This window comes from Pimephales promelas, chromosome 2 (assembly GCF_988280905.1).
Source record: "Pimephales promelas chromosome 2, fPimPro1.hap1.1, whole genome shotgun sequence".
In the NCBI taxonomy this organism is placed as follows: domain Eukaryota; kingdom Metazoa; phylum Chordata; class Actinopteri; order Cypriniformes; family Leuciscidae; genus Pimephales; species Pimephales promelas.
Window position 1 is genome coordinate 25,084,015 of NC_142770.1, and position 26,963 is coordinate 25,110,977.

The following is a 26,963-nucleotide window of genomic DNA, read 5'->3' on the forward strand; positions in this document are numbered from 1 at the left end:
TGCGCGATTTTATTCACGCTGAAAGGCGGTATGGATACCATGGCCAGATTTTCGCCTCATTTAGGGAACCAATCACAGAACGGGGAGGGAGCAGCAAGACGATGACGACATCTATGCGACACACCGAAGCAGCTTGTTTATATCTATGGATTCAACAATCTCAGCAGACGCGAAGCTACCTTTTGATGCAGCCTTAGATATTGTTTTTAAGTAGTTTCGAATGCAAGTTTATTTTGAAAAAATAGTTTTGGCGTTAAACTTAGTGAGACCCCAGTCGTTATTGTTGTCTCCTAATCGCCCTAATGGAGGACCAGTACAGAAGGCGGTCGACCTTGGAATATGTGCCGCTCAGCTGTGTCCAGAGAAAGAAAATGCGATAAAGAATTGTCGATATCAACTTCTGTTCGGCAGTCCCGAGGCCTGGATGAGCGCAAAGTGGCAAGACATGTTAGCCACGGAGTTGTATTGTACCAACCTGCTAGGCATCGTCGTTGACGAAGTCCATATAACTTATAAATGGTTAGTGGTATTTATTAATATCATATTGTCATTATGCCTGTAGACTGCCAACTGTGGTTGTCACAGTGCCACTAAGATGTACTTAAGTTACCACTTTAGTAGCATAACTTTCAGCTGTGCACACGTAATGTTACCCGATTAAAGTTGTTGACAACTTTAGTCATTAAATTAAATTTTTAAAATTTTTTATACTTGTTAAGTACAAGCGCAAACAATTTCCAATGCAAATAACAACTTCAACATCTATGTTAAACTGTACTTAATACTTGAGTTTTCCTAATTGAAACGATTGGCTATGAGCAACATACAGGCGCATTTGATAGACATTCTTGGCACCCAATCAACGGTGCCGGGCATTCGTAAACCACACCTCAAATACGCGAAATTGAACATGTGGTTCCCAGACCCAAGTCTCAACGAGAATTGGGTCTGGCGTTAGCCCAACATTTTAGTATTACAAGAATCTTCCCTAGTTGTCTTCATCAGAAAGCAATACACCTGCACACGCAAATGAGCATACTTAGGCCATAGACTTTAATGAACCCCAGAGTAACTTTCCTGCTCTGGAATCTCCACCCTTCTCATTGGTCAAGCAAACCCGGAGAGGCGGGGCCTTTCTCTGGCTTTATTACAGGCCAATTCACAGTGACTCCCCCTCTTGTTTCCTGCTCCCCGACTGCGGGTTGATGTCCGTGGGGAACCCCACCAAGGCCTGCTATGCTTTCACTCTCCCAACAGAGTCAACACTGTTGTTTCTTCAATCCAACTCAGAGGAAAACTGCAACTTTTGCGTTACTGAATGGGCAACCGTCAACTCTTCCGACTTCCTCACTCCTTGGTTGCCTTCGTGGCCTCTCCAGCCCATAACTCACAACCAGCCATGTGCTCATGGAAAGAGAAAACCTTCATCCAGAAGAGTCAAACTACCCATCATATCTTCATCCAGAGGAGACGAAAATAATTGCAACTTCAATGTTTGACACTCAAAGGAAACATCAACATTTTTCCAAGATCTTCAAGAAATGTGTTTGCTGCAAATGCCAAGCAAGTATATGATTTTAATGAGGTACTCATAAGTAGTTATGTTTGTGATTTAGTTAATAAAACTGGTTCTGATTCACTGCTTGCAGACAAAGGGCACTATCTTGCCCCCGGCGCAAATGACTTCGTACACCGGCGCATTAATATCATTCCTATTTTGCACCCGCGCAAAGCGGACTTTTCCCTCCACAGACACACGCCGGTAAACTAGGGAATGATCTTGCGCTTCCTAAAATAAAAGAGGCGTGTTTCGCGCAAATAATCCCTGGTGCTATTTTGCCGTTCCAGAAAACAATTGCGCCAATGACCAGAAAAAACTGGTCTGAAGTCAGTGGCGCGTACATTCAGATGCTATTTTAAGCGCGCATGCTTGGCCATAATACAGAGTGTGAACAACGCGCATCAATCTCTCATCAACACAGATGCATTTTACTTTTTGCAAATGATAAATTATTACAAGGAAAACACGAGTGAAATCATTGTTGTGTCCATGACGATGGGAAAAATAGGCATAAAGCTTACACATTTACCCAAATAATCACATGCATGTTTAACCGAAGCTAATTTGGGTGGGTTTGCCCCATCCCCAATGTCACTTCTCATTCTTTTACGGCCCTGACGAGAACATCGATCTCCTCCCGATTGAAGCGCGTCGGGTAAATGCGCCGTTATAATAGTATTGCGCCATGGAACAAGCGCACCACATTCATCACGCTCTTAAAGGGAATGTGATATGACGCTCTGATTGGTTTGTTTCTGTTACGCCCAAACCACACCTATGAATAATGAACCTACTTCAGACCAACCCCTTTTAAACTTGCGTCGGGCGCAAGAGTCATTCTCCCGCCTGTTAAATAGCAACAGCGCCCAAGACCCGCCCACAACGATACTTTTCAGATCGTTAAAATACGGGCCCAAAGTCTCTTTTACGATATTTACGTTACATGCTCAAAGCGCTGTACATGCTAAGAAATAATCATTTTTCTGTGGCCATGGAAGATACACTTTTCTCAGAATAAATGAATAATCAATTTATTATTGGGGTTGGGGACACCAAACCCAGATAGCAAACTGACATTGAAACAACGTGGCAATCTGGCATTGTTTTGCTCATCGAATTAACGTTGAAACAACGTCAGACACGCCATTCTTCAAAACTAACGGAAAATCAACTTGAAATCAACGTTAGAAAAGCAAACCAATTGCGTCAATGGCGCGTCTGACGTTGGTTAACGTTAATTCGATGAACAAAACAATGCCAGATCAACGTTGTTTCGATGTCAGTTTGCTATCTGGGAATGAACCAAGCGAACCGAACTACAAGAGTGAACACAACCTTATTCAAATGAACCGCTCACCAGAGTTAGTTTTAATCCAACCACACCCTTAGATCACGGTACCTGCTTTCTAGATGGTCCACACTGCTTTAGGTGGATTAAATCTAGAGTATTTAACTCATAGATGAAGGACGCTTGCTGCTTCCAGTTGTCTAAGATCAGTAGCTCTATAATACACAGTTTGTGGCCTCGTCTGCCTCCCGAGGCTCTACAAAAGAAGCTCAAAAGAGGCGAATCGTTGATGCGCTGCTGCGTTCCAGATTCACCAAAGTGTCTGTGAGCCCCTCGCTTGGGGACTGAGTCTTAATGAGCTCATTAGCCAATGCAAACACACACATATGCCGTCTAGCAGAGAACAACCGGCTAGAAAACGTCATGGAAGAACAGACGTGATGGACCACTAGAGAGATATAACAGATGGGTGTTTCTTCAGCTCAGCACTTTCTGTCCTGTGGACTTTTAGAAAATCAACTTAAAACACACTTTACTGTGCGAATATTCTTTAATTCAGCGGTGAAAACACACGCCTACGAGAGGTTGTGATATAAAACAGAGTGTGTTACCTAGGCGACATGAGTGTCTGCGACTCGGTCTTGCAGAGTTTGCCCACCGTTCCTGCTAGTTTCTCTGCGTCCCAGCTCACGTTGGCGTCACATGTCGCCTCGTCCTCCACCGGCTCCTGCGTGCAGAGACAAACATCAGCCGGGAACACGCATCACTCCTCTTCAAGGGCTCGCAATCGGCATGTTGCCGTGGAGACGGCCACTTAGCCACAAAGCAGAATCTGAAAGAGTGTGTGTGTGTGTGACTTCCACACGCCAGATACTGTTATAACTGATCAAGTGTGTGACACACACCGTAGCCTTGAATTATAAGCAGTCAGAAAAACACGTTTTGAAAGACGGATGGAGAGTTGGATATTGCAATTGTTTGAGGAAAATGATGTTTCCAATATGTTTGGTGAGAAACTGTGGACCTGTACAGATGATTCATAGGGTCAAATATAACCTGCTTTACTATCGCTACTTTTTTACCTTTTAATGCGTTATTGACTTTGACAGCCTGGTAATACCAAACTCGGCTACTTCGCTTTGCTTCGTACAGAGAGTCTGGCATGGCATAATTGAAAACTGAAAAGTGTTTTCTTTCTCGTGGGGGGGGGGGGCTTGTCCGAAGTATAAAATCATTGGTTACCCATAAGCCGATCACATAACTGGTTATGACGTGTGTTATTTCGCCAGCTCAACCGAATCGAACTTCCACTGTAAACACATATGATGCGAAAACGAAACCATCGCGCGGAATACCGGAGTAAACATGGCTGACCAAACTAACCTGTACATCAGTAAACTCATAGTGTTCGTACCTCACTACTAGAGTAACCCTGCCAGTACATACAAAAATAGATCAAAATCACATTACGTTAACCAACCATTCAGAAACGTCCTGCTCGAACCTTAATTGTCAAACTTCTTTGCGGCCGCCATCTTGTTCCAGGTGCGACTCCGGTTCAAACTGAAACGGGTGCACAGATCTGTCCTCAGAGACTCCAACTGCCATTCTTTCTCTAAATATACCCTCAACTGTTGTCAAGGCAACACTCCGGTGTGTTGCGTCTAAACGCTGAGGGGCGGAGTCATCGAAGCTCATTATCATTTAAAGGCATATGCACTGTAACGGCGTGCGGTTTTTGACCAGGTAAAATGAGTGTTTTCTTACAATACTAATGAGAATTTTTAATCAAAGTATATTACAAACATTTTATTTAGACCCTAAAGAATCAAATTAACTATAAAAATTGCATTATATGACCCCTTTGAATCCAGATTGAAAAACGTTTGTTCACGCATAAACATTGATCAGTGCTGGTACATCAGACACACATGTGGACAGCGGTGTCAGGCTCTCGTGTTGAGTCAGACAGCGTACCTGCAGGGAGAAGGTGAGCTCCAGGTCTGTCTCCATCAGCCCGCTGGGGGGGAGCATGTACTCATTCGACCTCAGGATGCGTTTCGAGCCCTGAGAGCAAGGAAAGACATGAATTTTCATTAAACACCACTTAAGAAACTCCTGCGAATCAGAGCTAATAAAGCCACGCAATGAATGTGACGCCACTGAACACTGATGCTTGCAAATTGAAATGTTGTCCGTATGGTTCGACAGCGAACGCCTCAAACAAAACAGAAAATGAGCCAGTCACACTGAATGTGTTGAATCATGTCAGCTACTGTCCGTTTGGCTTCTCTGCACATCTGAGGCACGATACGGGCTGTCATTTTAATACGAGGTGATATAAGTGTAAAAATCTCGGGACTCAGTGCTCTGTAAGGAAAAGAGGCTTTAAATTGGAAAACCGAAAAAGTGAGTTTTGGTCTTTTTTGTTTTGTTCAGTGTTGTTGTAGTCAACTTTCTGTATACCAGTGAACAATAAAAGCCCCCTGAAGCCTTGATGTACAGTGAATGTAGAACAGCTAAAGGTGATGATACACAGGGCAACATTTTGAGCAATGTTACTGGACAATGTTTCCGTCAATGGGCAACCAGATGAGACGCAGCAGGGCCCACGACCCATCTAAAGTATCCAGAGAGAAATTTATTGCCAATTTTCAATAGGAAAGCACCCAAGCAACAATCGCTCGGCAAGATTGCCCAGCAACACTGCTCAAAAAGTCGCCCTGTGTATCATCACCTAAGAGGCGTTGTTAGCTACGACGTGGAGCTGTTCTAAATACACTGCCTTCAAGGAGCTTATTGCTTTTATAAATCAGTTACTGCATAAAAATATTCATTTGAATATTTATTTTATTCAGAAAATAAACACCAGCAACAAAAAATATAAGGGTATAACACATTTATTCCTCCGCCAAAGAATGTAGTTCCAGAGCGGTTGGGTTGAGGTGGGATGCTCGTGAGCCTTCCACGACTGCGCAACTGGGGTATAGGTTGCCAGGTTGAGGTGAAAAATGGGTTAAAATTGTATATGGTGTGTGGATTGTGTGAATATAATGCATTTAATACAAGATCTGTATTACTGGTCAACATTAGACAAACATATTGGTCCGATTATTCATAAAGGAAGTTTGGGCCATGCAAATTACGGGAGAAATAACAAACCGGGAGGGGTCCGGGAGAAAAACAGGGGTATGCTAATGTAATGCGGTCACAGGTGTGTGTTTGTTAAGTAATTTACAATGGCTTTCTCAACCAATCACAATCAAGGACCCAAACTATCCGTTCGAAATCTTTTTTCGTGTCATTTGGTTCATTCAACAAACGAAATGAACGAATTGACTCTTGAAAAGATTCGTTTATTTTGATGAACGAGTTCGAACGGGAGAGTCACGAACGTGCATCACAGAACAGAGCAAAGCGACCATTTGAGCTTCTAAAACTTAAACTTTGGTATAATTTATTAAATGAGCGATCGTTTCGCTTGATAAGACCCTTATTCATCGTCTGGAATCGTTTGAACAGTTTGCACTGAAACTGTCTTTTGGACCTTGAACCGTTTGGTTCCCATTGAAGTCCATTATATGGAGAAAATCCTGGGATGTTTTCATCAAAAACCTTCATTTCTTTTCGACTGAAGAAAGAAAGACGTGGACATCTTCGATGACATGGGGGTGAGTAAATTATCAGCAAGATTTTTCTTAAAAGTGAACTACTTTCTTAATATGATGTGAAGAAGCTCTTTTGGAAAGCACAGAATGCATCCATCCATCAAGGTCTCTCTGTAAAAGCACATTCAACCCGTCAAAGGGAACGAAACAGAGAAAGGGTCTCACTGCACTAAGAAGCTCTGAATGAAAAGTAAAAGCGCGCTGAGTGTGCTTGTGTTGGGACGAGTCGTGAAAGTGTGGATTCAAGCGGACACTTTAGGGAGCAGGAGAGGAGAAATAATGAGATATCTGTCAGAAACCTATCTTCAGGCCTTTGATTAACAGCCATTATTTTAATGACCGAGGCAAAGCTTAGGGACAATAACAAAAGCTTTATTTTCAGTGTCTGAAGAACACAGAAAACCTGTTCAAATCCTTCAGTGATCCATCAGGAGGAGATGTGGGGGCGAAACAAGTGCACTTCATGTTCCCTAAGAGGATGTGCGCTAATCCTCACTGAATGAGGGATACAATCCTTTCCTGTTGGGAATTAAATATAAAGATTCACCAACAGACTGCTCCAAATATCACTGACACTCATTCCTGGTCTCGTTTACATTGTGACTGTCACGTTGTGGGTTTTGTTTTGCTTTGTGTATCACGTGTTTCCTTGTTTGTCATGTGATCCTACCATGTGTCTTGTCTTTTGTTATGATGTTGCTCAGTGTCCACAGGTGTTTCTTATTTACCACACCCCCTTGTTAGCTTGATTAGCTTGTTTGTCTGTGTATTTATACCCCTGTGTTTCAGTTGTTGGTTGTCGGTTGTTGTTTAAATGTCACTCGGTACCTGCCTGTTCATCTGTCCTGTTCTGAGTTCCCTGGATTATCGGTTAGTGTTATTAATAAAAGCTTGCGATTGGATTCACTCTCTGTTTCGTTCCTGACCGGATGTGACAGAACAACCGACCTCCAAATGAATCCAGCAGCACAGATTATGTGTCTCCGTCAAGGAGATCAGTCCTTAGGGGAGTATATTATGGACTTTATTAAGCTGGCACCTGTCTCATCTTTTGATGAGGTATGCCTGATGGTATTCTTCAGAGGAGGGCTATCCGAGCCACTCTACTCCTTTATGCCACTCCATCACCCTAGCTGTAGTCTAAAGGACTATATCATCCAGGCTGTTTTGCTGAACGATTCTCTGTCCGCCAAGACCGACCTGCCGGAGCTCAGCCCTGCCGAGCCTGCGCTCACCGTCAGCCCTGCCGAGCCTGCGCTCACCGTCAGCCCTGCCGAGCCTGCGCTCACCGTCAGCCCTGCCGAGCCTGCGCTCACCGTCAGCCCTGCCGAGCCTGCGCTCACCGTCAGCCCTGCCGAGCCCGAGCTTTCAACGCTGGTTTCGTCCAGCTCTCCAGAGATTGAATGCTCTTCACCGCTGGTTCCGTCCAGCTCTCCAGAGACTGTATGCTCTTCACTGCTGGTTCCGTCCAGCTCGCCAGAGACTGTATGCTCTTTACTGCTGGTTCCGTCCAGCCCTCCAGAGACCGTCCAGCCCGTCCAGCCAGAGACAGTCCAGCCCGTCCAGCCAGAGACCGTCCAGCCCGTCCAGCCAGAAACCGTCCAGACCGTCCAGCCAGAGACCGGCCAGACCGTCCGGCCAGAGACCGTCCAGACCGTCCGGCCCGAGACCGTCCAGACCCTCCAGCCCGAGACCATCCACTCCCCATCTGCCCTTCACCCGGGGACTCAACCCAAATATTTTTTTGGGGGGGGCCCAGTGTCCCAGCCACGGCCGCCTGAAGGGCTCTCACCGCCGTGGCCGCCCGAAGGGCTCTCACCGCCGTGGCCGCCCGAGGAGAATTCACCGCCGTGGCCGCCCGAGGGGAATTCACCGCCGTGGCCGCCCGAGGGGTCTTCACCGCCGTGGCCGCCCGAGGGGTCTTCACCGCCGTGGCCGCCCGAGGGGTCTTCACCGCCGTGGCCGCCCGAGGGGTCTTCACCGCCGTGGCCGCCCGAGGGGTCTTCACCGCCGTGGCCACCCGAGGGGTCTTCACCGCCGTGGCCTTCGCCTGGTCCTGCTCCGCCCTGGCCTTCGCCTGGTCCTGCTCCGCCCTGGCCTTCGCCTGGTCCTGCTCCGCCCTGGCCTTCGCCTGGTCCTGCTCCGCCCTGGCCTTCGCCTGGTCCTGCTCCGCCCTGGCCTTCGCCTGGTCCTGCTCCGCCCTGGCCTTCGCCTGGTCCTGCTCCGCCCTGGCCGTCGCCTGATCCTGCTCCGCCCTGGCCTTCGCCTGGTCCTGCTCCGCCCTGGCCGTCGCCTGGTCCTGCTCCGCCCTGGCCTTCGCCTGGTCCTGCTCCGCCCTGGCCTTCGCCTGGTCCTGCTCCGCCCTGGCCTTCGCCTGGTCCTGCTCCGCCCTGGCCTTCGCCTGGTCCTGCTCCGCCCTGGCCTTCGCCTGGTCCTGCTCCGCCCTGGCCTTCGCCTGGTCCTGCTCCGCCCTGGCCTTCGCCTGGTCCTGCTCCGCCCTGGCCTTCGCCTGGTCCTGCTCCACCCTGGCCTTCGCCTGGTCCTGCTCCGCCCTGGCCTTCGCCTGGTCGTCTGCTCCAAGTCTGGTCCTGTTCCCCTGCACAGACTTGGCCCTCCTTCCCTCCCCCAGGACCACCTCCGCGTCACCACCCTCCTGAACTTGTGTTTTGGGTTTTGTTTTGGGTGTTACACTAGGGGCGTCGGGAGCCGCCCATAGGGGGGAGGCTATGTCACGTTGTGGGTTTTGTTTTGCTTTGTGTATCACGTGTTTCCTTGTTTGTCATGTGATCCTACCATGTGTCTTGTCTTTTGTTATGATGTTGCTCAGTGTCCACAGGTGTTTCTTATTTACCACACCCCCTTGTTAGCTTGATTAGCTTGTTTGTCTGTGTATTTATACCCCTGTGTTTCAGTTGTTGGTTGTCGGTTGTTGTTTAAATGTCACTCGGTACCTGCCTGTTCATCTGTCCTGTTCTGAGTTCCCTGGATTATCGGTTAGTGTTATTAATAAAAGCTTGCGATTGGATTCACTCTCTGTTTCGTTCCTGACCGGATGTGACAGTGACATTAATTTCATGACAAATTTGTTCCTGAACCTCACTGTATGTCTGTAATACTGTAATAATTCCTGTAATACTGTGATATATAAATAATAGGGCTGTTAAAGTTAATGTGTTAATACATGCGATTGTTATGTCTTTGAACATCCATGGCCTGAGGAAAGATCTTTTACTGTCCATTCTACGTTTATGTACACACACACAAAAAAAATTTAATTGACGGATAACCATAAAAAACTAATGATAATAATTTTGTTTCATCACAGTAATGTAAGAGGAAAATTGCTGTATTTTTACACAATTAAAAAAAAATTCAATCAAAAATTGGGACATTTTTTAACTGTCCCAATGATATATTTTAAGTGATAAATGATAAATTTAAGTGTTGCATGTAAGATTCACACCATGGCAGCCCTACCACGAAATTTTGGTCCAATTTTCATGTAAATGTTAATTCAAATGTTTATCGCACAAAAAATTCTTGGGCTTAAAGTGAAAAAATCTCCCCTTAACCCATCAATAAAACTGTCTGCTATTTAAAACCTAGATAACAACATTAACGTCACTGTAATATTAAGTGAATTTTGATGGTTCATCTGTCTTGCAATAATTTGCATGCTGAATTTTGATTTCTCCTTTCTGCCTTGCATATATTTAACTGTTTCAGTCTTCATACGGCAAAGAAAGTGTTATTGCATTACATTTCAAATCTCATGCAAAAGAAAACGTGTCATGACAACACTAATGGTGACATTTACCTCAAATCTAGTAATAATATCTGAGACACTTATGTATACAGTATATATAGAAGGTTACATTTGATTTTAATGACTTTGATTAAACCATCAAAATATGAGGAAAATATTTCCTTTTTTGAAAAACATTTTTTTTTAAATATGAGGGAAGACACATTTTTTTTAAAGATATTTATCTGACAAAAATATTTGTCAAAAAACAAAACAAAAATATAGAAAAAACGAATAGCCATCATAATCAGTTATTAATATTTTGATGATTTAGCATAATTTCTTTAAATGACAGTTTGGCCAAAAATGATGTCGCACAATTTGGCATGTTTCAGTGCATTATTATCACAAACAATTGACTCTAAACACAACTGCACAATATGCTTACAAAATCTGTTATTAATATTTGAATAAAGGGTGAAATTGTCAGTTTTCCTACGCCACTACAGTATATTTGAAACTGTCAAAGCCTTACAAAAATACCAAACACAAGCAGTGTGTGACCAAAGCGACCTATGTGGAATGCTGAGGGCCTCCAAGTGCTCTGAAATTACCTTCTCAATATATCCCACAATGCACTTCTCCCCCCCAACTGCCATCTTATTGCGTTCAATCCCATCTTCCCACTGAGCAAGCTGTCGCCTTGGCAACAGCTCAGTTACCACGGTGTCTTGTGTAAAGCTCAGAGCCCGTGTGATACCAAACGCAGAGCACACCGCACCTTCATCACAACACACACACACACACACACTCCGTTTACCTGTATCTTGACAGCGATGACGACAGAACTGAGCTCGCGGTCCAACTCTTTCAGAACGATCAACTTCTTCAGGGTCAGACTGCACAACCTGAGAGAGAGAGAGACAGGAATATTAGGAGCCATTAGTCTTCATGTGTGAATCACTCGTGTGGAAATCCAGTCCGACTAACTCGGCTAGCTCCTAAACTGAGAACAAACAGGGGGGGAATGTTGTCAAAGTTTGATTATGAGGTAAAAACGAGGTAAATAATCGTTTACTAATACAAACATAGTAAAGAAATAGTCTATGGGATCTAATTGGGTTGTCAAATGTACCGGTACCAATCGGTAATAAAAAAAGTACTACAGAGAACTGGATATATTCTTCACGTTGCTCTCAAGCACTCTCATTCCTGTTTGTTTGAGCGCTCTCTGAGCGTCAAAGGTTTCTATTTACATTGCATAGCCAATCACAATCATATCTGTTGAGCGCATCAACCCAACGACCAATCAAAGAGGCGCTAGTCAGTTGGTTAGTCAGAATCCGCTTAACCAGTGTAGCCAACTTTTCAGACCCCTTTAGCGACATTTTTTCCAAAAAGCGACTAGCGAGTAGTGTTTTTCCACGGACTTATCACTTATCTGATTTATTTTGTTTTATATTTAAAGAATTTAGTTTGACCACCATTACAATCTCCTTTCTTTTCTTGTGCTTATTACTCACTAATCACAGAGCTTTACTTCATCCCGCTCCCTAACTCTCACAATTCAGATAATGCTCCACATAGGCCTATAAAAAAATTAGTCATTCACTAGGCCTGTATTATAGCTACTCGTTCTGTTGTCTGACAAAAAAAAAAAAAAAAAAAGGAAATGAGAATTCTTTATTTGACATTCGGCTATATTATAGACGAATCCGACGAGCGTTCTGTGTAGGCTGCCATCTTGTGGCGACGCCATTACTGAGCTGTTACACCGGCATAGACACATGCACCGGTATGTAAACAAACCTCGGTGATAACGCACCCTCGATGACAGCTACAGCCAGGCAGAATGACTTATTGGGTTGATGATGTTAGACAGTGGCCTCCAGTCACAGATGAAGGTACAAACGATCTTAGCTTGGCAAGCTAGCTAGGCTAACATTTGCTAACGAGGAAACTATAAAAAGATCTGTCCATTTGGCAACAATAAATAAATAAATGAATGAAATCAAATGTTTTTCATTTGTGTCCATTATTTATCTCATTTTCACATTGCAACGGGCAAGGGTAAGGTAACGTTACAGCTAGAAAGTATACATAATATCGACCAATTAGTGTTTTTAAACCATGGAAAGAGGTCAATATAACAGCAGGAGAACAATTATGTCGCATAACGTTACATTTAGCTCAGGAAAGCCATTTAATGACCATAGCATGTTAATTGAATAGAAAAAAAAGCAAGAGAGGAGATTTTGCTGATCACTAAATCAGATATTTATTATATTTTTTTACTTATGTCATTAAATAATTGTTATTATACGCGATTGTCCGCGTCTTGTACTCGCCCAGGAAATCTGTGTAAACCGTACGGCACCAGACAGGGGCAGTCGACCGGGGTATTCACAATGTTTTCTCTTCAAAATTGAAATTTTACTGCCACCATTGAAACAATTTATAACGGAAACTGTTTACCCACTCGACATTATACAAGGGCTAACGTAACGGAGGCCAGCTAGTAGTTGCTGTGCGAGTAAACCTCACTCCCCGATCTCAATGGGCGCTCTAGCGACAGACGCTAGAGGCTGCAGTCTTTAGCCTCCTTGCTAGAGCGTCCGACTCTCACGCCGGAGACCCGGGTTCGAGGCCCGCTGGGAGCGGGGTGAGTAGGACCCGGGTGGAGGGGGGTAAATCGCGGGCTGTTTATTCCAGTGGGCGCAAGTTGCGACTAAAACAATAGGAGGCAATGGCGCAACGCTACCCAGCAACAGCTCAGTATTGGCGCCCGCTTACTTCCGGTAGTTTCAGTAGTTAATTTAGAGAGGAGACAGAACGCAAGTACGACGCGATGACGCCATTGATATACTAATTGACGTATGACGTCTTCTAGCGGCATTTAGTGACTTTTAGGCAAGGCGTTTCCCTTTGAAAACAAAGCTACTTTCCTTTGAAAATAGTTGGCAACAGTGCGCTTAACACCGGTGAAAACTCACAAAGTCCTTTTTGTTCAATGCTAACCTTTTCATTTTAACGTTAACAGTGTAAACATGACTGCGGCAAGGTTCAGGGAAGAAGGAGGCGGGAACCGACATCAATGACAAAAACTTTATTTAAAATGAAACTAAAAATAACCGCCAGCAGCTCCTCGCGGACGACTTTATGAACAGGTAAGCTATTACTTGCCATTAGCATTAGCGCAATTCTATGGTCAATGTATTGTTAACTTTCATATCGCCACCAACTAAGACTTCAGCACAAACAAAAACTGCAGCATAACAGAAACTCAAGGTTAAGATTTGTTCCCTTTACTAAAACAACACATGCAATTACACTTCATTTAAACCTTATTAATTCCTCTGCAAAGCATGCTGGGAACTAGAAATCCACTGTCTGATTTTCAAAGTTATCAAGATGATTACAACTCTGAGAGAAGGATTAACATAATATAAGTTTTAATAACACACAATATTAAGTTGATGTAATGATCAAATGTATTATGTCAACAGAACTATTGTTAGCAACCTTAAAGTTAATTAAAAATAACTTGCAACCACAAACAGATGGCTTGAATGTCTTTTTAGGTCGTAGAGTCATAGAAATGACAAACTTCACCTTCGACTGAGTTTATATCTGCCATACACCAGTCGGTCTGTGTGTGTGGAGGACTCAGGAGTTAAACAGACATGAACTTCTTATGCTATGCTCTTCTTTGAGCTAATTACTAATTAGCATTTAACTGGATCAATAAAGCCTCATGCCAGACAGGAAGTTGAGCCCGCACATCCTGTGACATCATCACGTCCTCAGGTCAGAGACACAGGAGGTTGCCACAAAAACAGATTACTTTCTGAACAATTTGATTTATTCCTCAGGTTTGTCGCCCTTATCATTTCTGGAATTGAAAACGCAAGGAACATGAATTTAAAAGGAGCCTTTGAACTTCGAATATGACTTTCATGCTTGATATTTCTTCACCTTCATCTTCCAGTAACGCCACACGCACACACACACACATCTATGTCTCTGTCCTGTATGACTCACTGTCTCTGAGGACTGAAATATCTCACTCTTCATTTTTCTCTCTCAGTATTTTCACTCCTTGCCTCTCTGTAAACCCAGCTTTGGTCTACAACAAAAACACACAGTAATCTCACTCGCCAACGCTTACGTTACAGACTCACACTGACACAAGCCACACTTTACGTGTTATAGTGTGAGGTGGTGTCCCTAAAGATGCCATTCTCACTATCATTTCATTTTTGGCCCATTGTCCACTTATATCTACAACAAACAGTCGTACGAGTGTTTTTCCAGTACCATGTCCACCTTCTCCAAGACCTTCCGAAGTAAACAGGCTGTTTTTGCTACTGTGCCTTTAAGACTGTAATATGTAAATGAGCTCTGTTATGATTGGCTCACTTCTTCACAAATAAAATGAGCAGTGATTGTGATGTTTTAACCATAACATTTGGTTTTCCAGTCGAATTTAACTTGTTTTTATTAGCCTCGTATTGCACTCCACCTTTGTTATGTAGACATTGTAAATGTAAATGAGCTGTGCTGTGATTGGATAACCTCTTCACAGGTGAAATGAGCCGTAGCATATGCCATAAAATTTTTGTGTTTTTTTTTTCAGTTTCAGCTAGATTTTGAATCAGAGCAAGATGTTGAAATTTGAACCTCAATATTAGAGGTTTGTTCATTAACCCTCTGGGGACTAAGCCCTTTTTGGTCCGTTTTCTCTATTTTTACATTTAGGCTTATAAACTACAGTATATGTAATGGAGATGAAACACTATGTGTTTGGTGTCTATGGATTCAGAAGACCCTAAGCTAACATAATCATGCATGTAATGTGTTTATAAATGAAGTATGAGCGAAAAATGTACAATATACTAGAGAATTTCAAAAACGGAAATTCAATTTTTGTCATTTATTTCTGAAAATCACACATCACACAACAATAGTGACTCGACGCTGTTTGCGTCATATCCCTTACTATATAGTATCACTCTTGCAAGGCTACAGAGTCCTCTGATTTGCTAGAATACGTCATGGTAACCTTCCCCTGATTGGGTAAGGAAAATATTTCTCCGTCGGCAATTTTTCCATTGGTTGTTGCTCGTGAATCTGCCAAACAACATTGATTTCATTGGCCTTTGGCAGTGTGCAAGCCGGGTATCTCCGGGTATCCGGTTATCACTGTTCTCAGTGGAATCTGAGGAAGACGGCACCTCTCGATCATGAATAGTTTTTAAGATAAGTACACATTTGTAAAAGTATGTCATTTTGGGTGGTGCCGCCCACTCCGTCCTCAGAGGGTTAATATTTCCATTAAGCAACAGGTCATGCCCAGTTTGAGCCCTTTAACTGGACGTGTGGCTCACATCAGCTCAGCTGGTGTTCAATCGAGGCTCTGACGGGGAACAGAAGCGTTTCTGCTGGGTCAGCTCAAACTGCAGCTATTCAGCGCTGGCCACTGAAAGGCCCTGGAACGGCCCGCACATTCCTAGCCGGAGATCATGGGAAAAAACACAAACAGAGGCGCATTCACTGTTCTGGCTCCGTCTCTCAGGATCCAGTGTCAGTCTTACATAAGACCCTGACCACTGCTGATCCAGCATCTCCTCAGGACAACAGCCGAGTCCCACAGACTCGCAGGAACAGTGTGACCCCAAAAACTGTGTTAGTGTCTCTTTAAATGAGAAGTTTCACGTTGTTTGAATATCGTGAAACCTCTGACCTCACTATTTGTATCTCATTTACATAAACATTTGTTGTTAAGGAAACGCTGACACGGATATGATCAGCACCTCACACACTGTATTTACTGTTATACACACATTCACACAGAATTGACCAAAACATCCAAGGCTGCATTAATCAAAGATACAGTAAGAACGGTAATACTGTGAATGAAATATTATAATAATATAAAATAATTAGAATATATAGTAAAGTGTAATTTATTCCAGTGATCAAAGCTGTGTTTCAGCATCATTACTCCAGTCTTGATGCTGAATTGGTCGTCTGCTAATCTGGACTCTTGGCCTGAGCAGAAACAGGTTGAGGAGGATGATGATGATTCCCGAGACTGTAAGAAGCTTAACGGAGACAGTGTGACCGCGGCACTCGGGGCCAGACGCCACACACACTGCTTCCGTCGGGAGAGTGTTATAACACACGGTGTGTTTCCCTCAGTCAACAGAGGATTGTGCATGTCAGACGTGGAGGTTGTTGTGATTGTAGATCCGTCATGATAAATAGCCGTCTTAAAACAGTATTATTCTGTCCCCGACCAACAATCTGTTCAGCAAACAGCAAAGCCTGTGTGTGTGTGTGTGTTTAAGACCCTGATTATGAGCGTAATCTCGGCACACCTTGAGGTCACGCATCTTAAAATACAGATCGACATGCATTCACGACTACCAACACAAATCTATATCAGCCATCAAAACACCTTGTTTCCTTTGTGCGCGTTATGCCACAGGATATGAATTATGTAATCGCAGAGAGTGGGCCGAAGGTTATACTGAATGTATTGCAGGCGTAAGGTATCATTTTAAAAGGCGAAGAGCCTCATTTATAAAACATGAGCCAATTAATTCCTGTGTAAATTGTTCATAAACTCAGAGAAACTGCTAAAGCAACCAAATAATGTTAGTAAAATGTAAAAATATTATTAACATATTTAAGTCAAAATTGCATAATGCAAAGCAGGATAAAATGGTACCCAAAAAGGATTCTGTTTCTCTAAACCCCTCTTTTCAGACTGGCCTACTCTGCTCTGATTGGTCAGATGGCCCAGTCTGTTGTGATTGGCCTACTCTGCTCTGATTGGTCAGATGGCCCAGTCTGTTGTGATTGGCCTACTCTGCTCTGATTGGTCAGATGACCCAGTCTGTTGTGATTGGCCTACTCTGCTCTGATTGGTCAGATGACCCAGTCTGTTGTGATTGGTCTACTTTGCACTGATTGGTCAGATGAGCCAGTCTGCTGTGATTGGTCTACTCTGCTCTGATTGGTCAGATGACCCAGTCTGTTGTGATTGGTCTACTCTGATTGGTCAGATGGTCCAGTCTGCTGTGATTGGTCTACTCTGCTCTGATTGGTCAGATGACCCAGTCTGTTGTGATTGGTCTACTCTGCTCTGATTGGTCAGATGACGCAGTCTGTTGTGATTGGTCTACTCTGCTCTGATTGGTCAGATGACCCAGTCTGTTGTGATTGGTCTACTCTGCTCTGATTGGTCAGATGACCCAGTCTGTTGTGATTGGTCTACTCTGCTCTGATTGGTCAGATGACCCAGTCTGTTGTGATTGGTCTACTCTGCTCTGATTGGTCAGATGACCCAGTCTGTTGTGATTGGTCTACTCTGCTCTGATTGGTCAGATGACTCAGTCTGTTGTGATTGGTCTACTCTGCTCTGATTGGTCAGATGACCCAGTCTGTTGTGATTGGTCTACTCTGCTCTGATTGGTCAGATGACCCAGTCTGTTGTGATTGGTCTACTCTGCTCTGATTGGTCAGATGACCCAGTCTGTTGTGATTGGTCTACTCTGCTCTGATTGGTCAGATGGTCCAGTCTGCTGTGATTGGTCTACTCTGCTCTGATTGGTCAGATGACCCAGTCTGTTGTGATTGGTCTACTCTGCTCTGATTGGTCAGATGACCCAGTCTGTTGTGATTGGTCTACTCTGCTCTGATTGGTCAGATGACCCAGTCTGTTGTGATTGGTCTACTCTGCTCTGATTGGTCAGATGACCCAGTCTGTTGTGATTGGTCTACTCTGCTCTGATTGGTCAGATGACCCAGTCTGTTGTGATTGGTCTACTCTGCTCTGATTGGTCAGATGACCCAGTCTGTTGTGATTGGTCTACTCTGCTCTGATTGGTCAGATGACTCAGTCTGTTGTGATTGGTCTACTCTGCTCTGATTGGTCAGATGACCCAGTCTGTTGTGATTGGTCTACTCTGCTCTGATTGGTCAGATGACTCAGTCTGTTGTGATTGGTTGACCACTTACAAAGTATGTCAGAAACTGTTTCTTATTTATTTTTATCCATCATTTTTATATTTAAATATATATAATTAACAATGCTACATGAGATAGCACTTCAACCACTAATAAAAGCTGTCAATGCAGTCTTGATCCTTTGTTTTATCGTCCGATTTTCAAACACATTTTTGCTTCAAATCATAGTTTGTAATGTTGTGATTCACTTCGTTGCAGGCTGGTTTAGTTCTGTGGCTCATGTCTCTTTAATGAACACTTCTGAACACTATAACACCAGAACTGACCTCCACACAGCAACTCAAGGTCAGTGTCTTTTCCCAAAATGAGTGAATGGCTCAAACCAGCAGTGATTTTCAGTGCAGTCGTGGGCTGTCCCACCGAAGGAAATCACATTAGCAGGACAGAAGCACACACCCGTAATGACCGGGGCCCATCAATGATCTCCGTTAGAACCCGACGCTGGGACGTCCTGAATACTAAGTCTTCTTATTAACAGACAAAACCAACTTAATTTATGTTGTTTACATCCTAATAATAAAATTACACACCAATGGCCAGCCACCACAAAATGCAATTTAAGAGATTTGTTGTAACCTCGCACTGCAATATAAAAACAGAAATAAAAAAAACAAAGCATGCCTTGAAAGTCTTCAGACGACCTGCTTTTTTTTTTTTTTTTTTTTTGTCATTAAACAACAATATTGACATTTTATAATTTCAGAGCCTGTTCACACCAAGATGAATGTTTGGTGTGAAAATTCGGATTGATAAACGTAATTTGAACAAGCAGTTTTTTCAACACTCACATGGCATCAATATACTGATTTCAATTCAATTCAAATAAAATAGCGCAATATTGCCAAAGCAATAGACATATACAAACATATATGTGGATAAAATAAACGAATAATAAAAAATTAAAAAGAATTGTACAATCATTTATCCATCTGAGGTTCCACTGGTTGTCCTGATTTCATGGCATGACAATCATTTCACATTTGGGCATTTCCCCCAGTAAATATGGGAGTTTCTGTGTGTCTGATATGGATATGGCAAATGTTTGCATGAGGTTAGAAAGGGATGCTTGGTCACAATAGGACCAGAGTCTCTCCTCTTGTGGGAGTCAGCTCTCTTTTTAGGGTTAGATAACATTTTAGTCGTTTCTTTCCAGTATTCAGTATAATGTTGATAATTTAGTTTGGTCTGCTTGAGTTGGCGTTGATGTCCCGAGGCCGTTGGGGACTTGTTACTGCAGAGAGCCTCAGCACCAGCTGGCTGAGTTGCTTTTCCATTGCACTAGAAGAAAACTAGTCAACCAATAAGACTCGCGCTTTTGGTCACATGTGAGCCGATGCTGTTGCATTAAACTTTGGCTTGGTGGCGCTCAAAAATGGACTGTTTTGCTAAACGACTTCTAAACTCTGAACTACTGGGTTAACAAACAAACAAACTCCAACAAAAACTTTGATTTGGCCTGATTTTGTTCACAATAACGTTTGCATATACATCGATATATGGAAATATATTCCAAAAGAGTGGCCAGGAAATGATTTATTTTGTATTCCACAATGGAATACCAATTTTGGATCGACACGATGGTGTGTAAATGAGTTTTCATTTTTCTACACATATTATTACCCAAACATCACCCATAATTCCTTGTCCTACTTGTAAAGCACTTTAACGCGTAAACACCTCTTCTGTTCTCCTTTGAGAGGTCGCGATCAAAGCCTCTCGTGTTTGTCTCTCAACTGCAGCATCTCAAGAATAATGAACAACAACCTGCAGCGTTTGCATAATGGACCCCGTCTTGAAACCCCCCGCTCATTCAGAGGTCAGGCTCCAACATTTTCATGAAAAACAGCACAGTTTGCAAGACAAATACACATTGCTCTTCCAGTACGGTATATTTCATCACCATGCGATGAGGAAGCGCTTCAAGCATCACACACACACACACACACAGCGATATGCAAACGCACTGCGTCACCAGAAGAGGCCGACTGCCCTGCTCTACTTCTCTGAAGCACACACACACACCGGTTGACTCAGCATTATTTTGAGGGCAAGTTTGTGCCCGTTCTCTGCTGACTCACTCACGGGCCACAGGTTGCACACCCTGCAGGCGGGATCTGACTCAAACCGGAAATAACTCCTTCTCTTGTCTGTGTGTACAGTGTTCATGGGAAAAGAAACAAACCATATAAACAAAACATACTTTCCAAATATGTCTTAAGTCTTACCTAAAATATCTCTGAAGAAATTATAAACAAAACGAAGGCTGTTCGCAATTTCATCATGAACATGGAGATGATTTTATTTGGTCTTTAATCAGCTTCAAGTTACCAGTTCTTTAGGTGTTAAAGGAGAACTCCGGCGAACAATGAACTAATAAAACATCGGTACCTAGTCGACCGTTCTCTGAGATTTGTTTTCATGGTAATCGAATGTAAAGAGTTTTATCTCTAAAAACTGTTTAGCGTATAATGCTAGTAATGGGGGCATTGAGTAAGTAAAAAGAAATCGCTAGTTTATGAACTTCAAGCTATAAGGGCTTCAAGCTGAAATAAAATGAATTCAGTTCTGTTGAAATACACCTGATACTAAAAGCATGTGGGATCAACGTAAACCATGCACTCCTCCAACACACTGCAGATGCAAATGAAAGCCCTGTCACGTTCATAATAGTCATTAAAAGAACATCCTGGAATGAACAAGAGGGACAAAATGCTGGAAAAACAGTCCTGTTAATCTCGTATTGATCAACTGCATTGTGTGTGTGTGCATGTGTTTAATGCACATCACTTACACCCCACTTGCTCAGAACAATGGCACGGGTTGAATGTCTGCTTCTCACACACTCTAATCTCTGTGTGTTTATCCCAGTCCCAGATGACACGAAATCCCAAATCCATACAGCTTCCTCTTTCATTTCAGCTGAATTGCTCTTTAGTCTGAGATATGCTGAATGACAGTGTGTGTGTATGGCTCTTTCTCTCTCTCCCACACACATGTATTTGTGTGTTGTGACACAGATGGCGTTGACTCATCTCATGTGTTGGTCTGACGGTATCTGAAGCATTGCTCTGTCTTGATCTCGGTTGCGTGCGGATGCACACACTCACATACACTCGCGTGTTGGTGCACCTATCATTATGAGGACATTCATACGGGTTTTTATACAGTACAAACTGTATAGTCTGTCCCCTAACACGAACCCTACCCATAAACCAACCCTGCAGAAAACTTTCTGCATTTAAACATTTTTAATAAAACATGTTGAGTATGTTTTTAAGCCATTTTAATTGCGATGGCTTAGGAAATGTCCTCATAAACCATATTTACATTGTAATACCAATGTAAAACCCTTGTTATTCTACAAATTTGTGTCCCCATTTGTTTCTTTGACATGCTTTCTGGGGTTTTGGTGTTTATACTATATATATACATATTAGTGCTGTCAAACGATTTTTATATTTAATCGCCATTAATCGCATTAATGTCATAGTTAACTCACAATTAATTGCAATTAATCGCACATTTTTATCTATTCAAAATGTCTCTTGATTTGTTTTCCTCGCATTATTTTTTTCATTTCAATGCTCTCAACATGGAAAACTGGATCTGCTTGCTTTGTGCAAATGTTTTTTATTGAAAACAACATTGTCATATACTGTGTTCAATTTCACACAACCATTCTCACTTGGAGCAAATAATCTCTCACACAATGTAACACTGTCCATCAATAAAAGGGTGAAAGAAATACTGACGAGGTCCTGATATTGACGAGGGGGCAGAGAATTCGCATCAGCTGTGTGTGTGTGTGTGTGTGCTTTGCCATCATCAAGAGGTATTTCAGACTGGACGTGCTGCGATGATGATCGCTCAGTTCACAACGACAAAACACACAGATCACTTTGGTCTTGTCAATTGAACCATTTGGCAACTTTTTAAAAGTAAAATTTCCATTCAGAATCTTACTGGCGTCGATTTCAGCGTCCCGCGCTCGTCATCCACTCAAAACGTAACGTTAACCAACTATTTGGCCGGCTCGCAAGCCCAAACGAGTGTATGCGGCGTGCATGTGGTTTTGTTTCCGGACTAGCTAGATCCGCTCGCGCTTTTGTCGACGAAGCAACAAAACATCCTTGCGTGGCGTGCAAGCCATTGAAATGAATGGGTTTCATAGCGCAGCGCCGCGTCCTGTTGCAAAAGCATGAGAAAAAAAACTACAAAGTTTGCTAGGCCAAAAAGACTGTTAATTGCACGATAAAAAATATTGACGCCGTTAAAATGGGTTTGCGTTAACGCCGTTAATAACGCGTTTAACTGACAGCCCTAATATATATATATTTACATTATACTTCAGAACTGTAAATAATTACACCTTGCATGAAAGTGCTGTTGTGGGTACAGCTATTCTTTTTCTCTCTCACAAAAGAACCCTCAGTTATCCAACGCGGATATCCAGGGGTCGTTTTGTAACAATCCAACTGAGGAAGAAGAGTGGGGGATCTGGAGGAGCCAGAGGGGGACCCAGAGGCCCAGTGGAGTCGAGGGAGGGAGGAGCCATGGCGGAGGCGGATCCAGAGGTGATGGCAGATGAAGCAGATGGACGTGGGGACCCAGGTGGAGCCGAAGAGCTGATGAGACCGAACGACACCGAAGGATCAGGAGACCGAGACAGAGCCGCAGCAACAAGCGTCCGAGGTGGAGCCAGAAGACTAGGGCAGAGGCAGTGGGACTGAGGACCAAGGTGGAGCCAGAGGGATCACAAGGGGTGGAGGGATGAAGTGCAGATGAATGCCTGGATGTCTGTGATGTACGGAGAGCAACAAAGCTGGAGGGACGAGGGAGCCCAGTGGAGCCGTAAGGACGATGGTCCCAGGTTGAGACAAGTGAGGGAGGACCCAAGGTGGAGCCAGAGGGAGCACAAGGGGTGGAGGGATGAAGTACAGATGAATGCCTTGATGTCTATGATGTACGGAGAGCAACGTCTAACCAAGGCAAAACTGGAGGGACGAGGGAGCCCGGTGGAGCCGTAAGGACGATGGTCCCAGGTGGAGCCAACTGAGGGAGGACCCAAGGTGGAGCCGACCGGTTGACAAGCCGAGGTGGAGTGATGAGCTCGGCAGCTGGAGGCGGAGCCAGGGGATCCTCATGCCAAGGTGGAGCTGGTGACTGGAAGATCCAAGGCATATCCACACGGCATAGCGGAGCAAACAAAAGGGGAGACAAGGAGAACAAGGGAACCAGTGGAAGAACTGGCTGGCTTGCTGGTGACACCAGGGAGACAGGAGACTTGAAGCTGGGCGGGACCAGCGGAAACTGGAGTTTCATGGAAATATTCACTTTCAAATCCTCAAAATTTGCAGAGGCAGCTGCCGCTCGCTCTCAATGACAGGATTGTGGGCAGGGCTTTCTCCCACCCCCATAGACTCCAAGAGCAGCCCTACGGGCATGGACGATGTAACTGGTTCGCACACCTGGTCAGACTTATTCACTGGCTCAGTCCTCTTTACTGGCTCTTTCATCTCGGCAGGCTCTGGTGTCTTGTCCGTGAGAGGCGTGGGCTGGGCTCTGGGTCTGGAGTGGGGCTGGTGACGTCCTCCTCAGCAGGGTAGATGGTGAATGGGCAACCACTGGTTCCCCAAACTCGGTCCTGGAGGGCCACTGTCACTGCAGAGTTTAGCTCCAACCCTAATCAAACACACCTACCTGTGAGTTTCTACTGATCCTGAAGACCTTGATTAGCTTGCTCAGGTGTGTTTGATCAGGGTTGGAGTTAAACTCTGCAGGGACAGTGGCCCTCCAGGGTCGAGTTTGAGGAACCCTGAACTACACCATCACGGGGCAAGCATGCCTTTGTGTGCTCGTTCATGCTGGTCAGAATACTCACCAGGGAAGTTTGTTAAGTACGCCAGTTGTTAAAGGGCTAGTTCACCCAAAAATGAAAATTCTGTCAGTATTTACTCACCCTCATGTTGTTCCAACCCCGTTCCATCTTCTGAACACAAATTAAGATATTTAAGATATTAAGATCGCTCCTGCATACTAGTCCATAGCCTTCTTGAGGGAATGACACTTGCTGGCATCGAAAAGTCATCAAAGACATCGTTAAAATAGTCCAAGTGACTACAGGGGCTCAATCTTAACTTCATCAAACGACGAGAACACTTTTTGTGCGCAAAAACAAACAAAAATAATGACTTTATTTCAACTATTCACTTCCTTCTCCATGGGCCTGTAGTCAGTTAACATAGTGTGATTGCGTAGAGCTACGTCACACGTAGGCTCACTATTGGCCGACGCTGGTCATGTGTGTGATGCGTGTGACGTACAATAACAGAAGCTTACGCTATTAAACTAGTAACCTGACTCGAGGCAGAGGGAGAAATAAACGAATAGTTGAAATAAAGTCGTTATTTTTGTTGTTTTTGCACACAAAAAGTGTACTCGTCGTTTGATAAACTTAAGATTGAGCCCCTGTAGTCACCTGGACTATTTTAACGATGTCCTTTAATGACTTTTCGAGGCCAGCAAGTTTTAATTCCTCAAGAAGCATATGGACTAGTATGCAGGAGCGATCTTAATATCTTAAATATCTTAATTTGTGTTCCGAAGATGAACGAAGGTCTTACGGGGTTGGAACAACATGAGGGTGAGTAAATACTGACAGAATTTTCATTTTTGGGTCAACTAACCCTTTAATGTCCTCTCGAGAGGTCCTCGAGGGATTGCTGCTCAAGGGACAGCGTTTGCATTCAGTTTTTATTGTTCAGACGTGTTGTGAATGAGAGTATAATCTTCTGTTAGGTGCTAAATCTCACACAAGAACAGCACTGACCTAATTATTGTGTATGACTAAATACATGAACTAAATAAAAGGCTGGGATGGACTGAACAGTCACAGGAAGTGGAAGTGTGGAGCGCTTTCCTGAAGAGGAAACACTTCTTACAGAGAATGAAATGCCTCTGGACACACACACAACATGACTTAATAACGGATAATAAAATACTCTTAATAAAAACGTTCATAAGTTTATTAAACACACCATATATCTTCCCTGTGACTATATTTGAACAGGAATTTTGTATTTTGTATTTAGTGTAGGACTATCTATAATCTTTACAATATTCTGCATTTTTAGAGCTGTTTAACGTTCAACGCTAATTATAAAACGGGTCGTAGTACAGCAGCTGAAGGGTTTCTTCCCTCCATATGAGAGTTATCTGTAATTTTACTGCTATGACCACGGTTCGGGAGCTTCGCTCTCGCTGCCCTGCTATTGGTCGCCTTGAATCTCGACGCTGCCCTGGGGTGCCATGGGTAATTTTCCATTTGCGGAGGAGTAGAGCCAGAGAGAGAAACCTGTGCTATCCTTCCAGAGTGATTCGGATAGAGAAAGAGAGGAAGAGAGAGAGCGAGATGAAAGGGAAGTAGGTGGGAGAGATAAATGCCCTCGTCATTTGTTCCTGAAGGAAATGTCTCCCCTGCTGAAGAAAACCCTGCTCACACTGGTAACTGGGTTTCAATGTGTATTGAATGTGCGAATGTCTGTCAAATTTGATCAAAGTAATGTATCCTTGCTGCATTAAAGTATTTTTTTTTTCTAATACCGATGCCAAACTTTCGAACGGTAGTGTATACGTACTATGCCCTCATGCACACGCATACAGGAAGAACAATAGAGGAAGAGAGCGCAAACACTTCATTCTCACCACAGGAGCCACAATCTCTGCAGCTTCATGCATACAAACATGAAAACAGCAGACCCTGCGAATGCACACACACACTTGCTGCCCCCCCGAACAGCCTTCATGCATCTTCTTGATTCAACACTTTATCGAGGTCTCCCGAGATCACCCTAGCAACAATGTAGCAATGTCCTAGCAACCACCCAAAAAACCACCCAGAGTCACCAATAATACCCCAGAAAGTACCAAGCAAACACACAGTAATGCACTGAAACTTTCAGACCATCTAGTAAACACATAGCAAAGTCCTGGCAAACACTCACCCACACCCAGAATACGGGACTTCTTTTTTAGTTATGTTTGGCACAGGAAATATCCCATTAAATTCACAGTAAAAACTGCTGTTGCAAGAAATTCACCATAAAAATATGTTTCAGGTATTACAAGATGGCATAATGGTTCCTTTTGAAATCGTAAATACTATTTAAATCTCTACACTATTGTCATGTGATCAACCAGTGTCACGTTCATAAATCCTCTCCCGTGGCCTCGTGAGGATAGTAAAATGTCGATCATATACACTCTTCAAAATTTAGAAAGTCCGAAATATACACACTTCAAAAGCTTGCGCAGACCAAAGCACCCGCGGCCTCAGATCACTTGGACGTGACTGTGGTTACAAGAGGTAAAAGCGATATAAATACTGTTCGTTTTCTCCCACAAACCGCTCGTTTCGTGTCTTAGGCCATCAATGTGTACTTACATTTACGAGTCATTAAATCATGTTTAATTTGGACTTCTCTGTGCATGCTCTTTGAGGTGGTGACCATAGACCTCCATTATATGACTGACAGACAAGAACGGTTTGACCTAAAAATATAAAAATTGAAAATACTGTGGAAACAAAGACACCTACATCTTGGATGCCCTTGAGGTAAGATAAAACATATCAAAAATTCATTTCAAAGGGAACTATCCCTTTAATTT

General features: G+C 43.5%; 1 protein-coding gene across 1 annotated transcript in view; it reads right to left on the reverse strand.

Moving 5' to 3' along the window:
- The window catches only part of LOC120468721 (phosphofurin acidic cluster sorting protein 2), a 52,079-nt gene that overhangs the window by 18,325 nt on the left and 6,791 nt on the right, over nt 1-26,963 (reverse strand). The window contains exons 2-4 of the mRNA XM_089119162.1: nt 11,083-11,170; nt 4,770-4,916; nt 3,461-3,612 (exon numbers count right to left, since the gene is read on the reverse strand). Of these exons, the coding sequence (XP_088975288.1) occupies nt 3,461-3,612; nt 4,770-4,916; nt 11,083-11,170 (387 nt within the window). The remainder of the gene's footprint in view (nt 1-3,460; nt 3,613-4,769; nt 4,917-11,082; nt 11,171-26,963) is intronic.